We start from the raw sequence: 3,651 nt of genomic DNA, 5'->3' as shown, positions 1-3,651 counted from the left end.
AAAAAAAAAAAAAGTACCCTTGAAGCTTGGTGTGGTGGTACAAGCCTTTAATCCCAGCACTCAGGAGGCAAAGCCAGGCAGATCTCTGTGAGTTCAAGGCCAGCCTGGTCTACATATCAAGTTTCAGGCCAGCTTGGAGTACAGAGAGACCCTGTCTCAAAAAACAAAACAAAATAAAAATACAATTGAACCCAGGGCTTTTTGCATTCTGGGCAAGCACTTTACCAGTTGAGCTGTGTCTCTTGCCCCTATCTTGAATTTTGAAAGTGGCTAAAGCAAGAATGAACCATATGTGGTGGCATACACCTGTGATCCCAGCACTTGGGGAGGCTGAGGCAGAAGGATGTGGAGGTCAGCTTGAGCTACATAGCAAGTTCAATGTCAGCCTGGGTTACAAAGTGAAACCTATCTCAAAAACAAATGAAAAAGCCAGGTGTGGTAATCCCAGCAATGGGACACAGGCAGGTGAATCTCTGAGTTCAAGGCCAGTCTGGTCTACACAGTGAGTTCCAGGCCAGCTGGGGCTACAGGGAGACCCTGTCTCAAAAAGACAAAAAAAAAAAAAAAAAAAAAAAAACAAAAAAACAAAAAAAAAACAGCAAACAAACAAAAAAACAAAAAACAAGCAAACAGAAAAAAAGGAAGAATGGTTGTAGAAATCCTGGGACTTGGGAGGTGGAGAGAAGAATATTAGAAGTTCAAGTTCATCCTTAGCTACATAGAGTTCAAGGTCAGTTGGGGCTACATAAGACCCTGTCCCAGAAACAAACAGGGCTGGCAAGATGGCTGAACTAGTAAAGGTGCTTGCCACCAAGCCTGATGGCCTGAGTTCAGTCTACAGAATCCACATGGTCGGAGAAAACTGACAAGTTGTCCTCTGACCTTCACATGAGCACTGTGGCACACATACCACTTCCCACCATGTATAAGTAGCTAATAATTATTTTAAAAATTTAAACTGCTGAGTATAATGGTGCACATCTTTAATCTCAGCACTCAGGAGGCAGAGGCTGGCAGATCTCTATGAGATTGAGGCCAGCCTGGTCTACATAGTGAGTTCCAGGCCAGCTAGGGCTACTGGGCATCCCTGTCTCAAAAAGAACAAAAACAAAAAAAATTTAAACTATTTATAAAGATTTATTTTATTGTCTTTAATTATATGTACATGTGTATCTAGGTGTCTATATGTGTCTGTGAACATGAGTGCAGGTGGCCACAGAGGTCAAAGGAGTAGAATCCCTCAGAACTAGAGTTGCAGGTGGTTGTAAGCAACTTAATGTAGGTGCTGAGAATTAAACTCTTAACCTCTGAGCCATCTCTCTAGCCCACTGAAAAAAACATTTAATTTTTAAAATATTTCATATATATATATATATAATGTGTATAAGTGTATTGCCTGCATTGAGTAAGTGCACCTGTGTCATGCAGTGCCGGTGGAGGTCAGAAGAGGGCGTCAGGTCCCCTGGAACTGGAGTTAGGTGTATTGCCTGCATGTATGTGAGTGCACCTGTGTTGTGCAATGCTGTGGAGTTCAGAAGAGGGCGTAGAATTCCCCTGGAACTGGAGTTAAGGATGGTTCGTAGCCACCATGTGGGTGCTGGGAATTGAACCTGGGTCCTCTGCAAGAGCAGTCAGTGCTCTTAACTGCTGAGCCAACTGTCCAGCCCACCTCCTGAAACATGTGTAAACAAACAAATAGGAACTGGAGATATGGCTCAGTAGTTAAAAGAGCTTGCTGTGAAGTCAAGAGGACCAGAGTTCAGATCCCAGGACTCATATAAGAAGCCAGGTGATCTGTGCACACCTGTAACCCCAGCCCCAAAGTGGGCAAAGACAGGAGGGTGGCTGGGGCTTGCTGGCTTCCAGCTCAGTTGAGAAATCAGGAACCCCAGGTTCAGGGAGAGACCCTGCCTCAGAGGAACAGGAGAATGATGGAGAAGAACACCTGACGCCCTCTTCTGACCTGTACAGATATGTACCTGCACATTCATGCATCTATTTACACAGACACATACACACATAAATATTTTAAATACTAAAAGAACAGTAGCTAGTCAGGTGAGGACATTCTCCACCTTTCTTGCCAAACATGACTCTGTCTCATTAATCAGCAGAGTTCTGAGCATTTATGGCAGCTATTTGGGGCACCAGAGAAAGAACTGGAGCTGAAGAGGCACACTGACTGTCATTGTCTCACCAGTGGTCTTAACAGGAAAGGATGAGGCAGGTGTTGCCTCTGAGAGCTTGGAATGTGGAGCTGGAGACCTGTACTTGTGTGGTTTTCCTGCAAATCTTTAATGGGCAAACACAGGGATTTGCACATGGGATTGCACATGTGTACCACCATGGCCGTGTACCAGCTGCTGGCACAGTTCTTTGGGTACTTCCAGTTCATTTGGGCCTTAGCGCTGTACTTCTTTCAGCCAGCGAGGAAAACTTGAGATCATTAAATTTTTGCTCTACCCGTTGCCTCCTTCCCTCCAACATCCCAACTTTCTCCTCTTCCAGGATGATTCCAGTGCTCCCCACAAAATCCAAGAAGCTCTCAAGTCCTGCCTGAAAGAGGAGGAATCCTTTAACATCCAGAACTCCATGTCACCCAAACTTGAGGGGGGCAAGGGTGAGCAGGCTGAGCTGGAGGTGAACTGTCTGCAGAATAACTTAACCTGAAGAGGAGGGAAAAGAGAGGACATGGGGGGGCGGGGGAGGGAAGGATCAGAAACTCCTCTTGTACAGAGTCGATCTCATGTAGCCATTTGTTAAGCCTTTCTTTTCTGATATCATGGCATGCTCTGATGTGTTTTGTACAGGAGGGGGAAAAACACTTAAAATAGGCAAAGAAATGGAACAGAATTATATACATTGGATTGTTTTGTCTGTACTGTCTGTATGTTGCTTCCACAGCTGTGATTTCTAAACCTCTGCTGTTATTCAACTGACTTTTTTTTTTGTACTTTGACCCACCTTTTTTTGGAATACCAGTAAAAAACAAAGTTCTTGAAATAAAACTTTTTAAAAAGCTACCCATTTTTTTTGTGCTATTGTGTCTACTGCCTACCCACTGTCAGTTCTAATTGAGTTCTTCCCTTCGTTGGAGATGTGTGTATAAAAATGTTTGAAATCTTGGAAATGGGGTACAGATTGCCTTGGGCTGCTGGGGTAAAACAGGACAGACTGTGCCTTAAACAATAGGAACTTATTTTCTCACAGTTCTGGAAGCTGAAAGTCTAAGATCAAGGTACCAAAAGGATTGGTTTCTTATGAGGCCTCTTTTCCTGCCTTACAAAGAGCTGTCTTCTCTGTGAGTTCCCATACAGCCATCATGAAGTATGCATGTAGAGAGAGGGATGGATCTAGCACTGATTTCTCTTCTTCTTCTCTTTATTCTTGTTTTTTGGACAGGATCTCATGTAGGAACCCACTAAAGTTGACCTTGAACTCCTAACCCTCCTGCCTCTCCCCCCAAGTGCTGGTATTACAGGAATATTACTACACCTGGCTCTTTCTATTCTTATGAAGACACTGATTTTAAACTGGGTGTAGTTCTGATGCCTTTAATCCCAGCACGCAGGAGGCAGAGAAGCAAGTGGATCTCTGTGAGTTTGAGGCCAGCTTTATCTACATAGCAAGTTCCAAACCATCCAGGGATAC

The 3,651-nt window shown here is 44.0% G+C and overlaps 1 protein-coding gene across 4 annotated transcripts in view; it reads left to right on the top strand.

Moving 5' to 3' along the window:
* The window catches only part of Cspg5 (chondroitin sulfate proteoglycan 5), a 22,237-nt gene extending 19,215 nt beyond the window's left edge, over positions 1 to 3,022 (top strand). Inside the window, exon 5 of one of the 4 annotated variants that reach the window (XM_008830689.3) lies at positions 2,509 to 3,022. In XM_008830689.3, the coding sequence (XP_008828911.1) occupies positions 2,509 to 2,670 (162 nt within the window). In that variant the 3' untranslated portion in view covers positions 2,671 to 3,022. The remainder of the gene's footprint in view (positions 1 to 2,508) is intronic. The other 3 variants (XM_029562280.1, XM_008830681.2, XM_008830710.2) reach the window with 3 other exon arrangements.
* Positions 3,023 to 3,651: the final 629 nt, after the last annotated feature.

Source organism: Nannospalax galili, unplaced genomic scaffold (assembly GCF_000622305.1).
Source record: "Nannospalax galili isolate Female #2095 unplaced genomic scaffold, S.galili_v1.0 scaffold1050, whole genome shotgun sequence".
NCBI lineage: Eukaryota > Metazoa > Chordata > Mammalia > Rodentia > Spalacidae > Nannospalax > Nannospalax galili.
The sequence above is the reverse complement of the archived record's forward strand: the minus strand, read 5'-3'. Positions and strand labels throughout refer to the sequence as shown.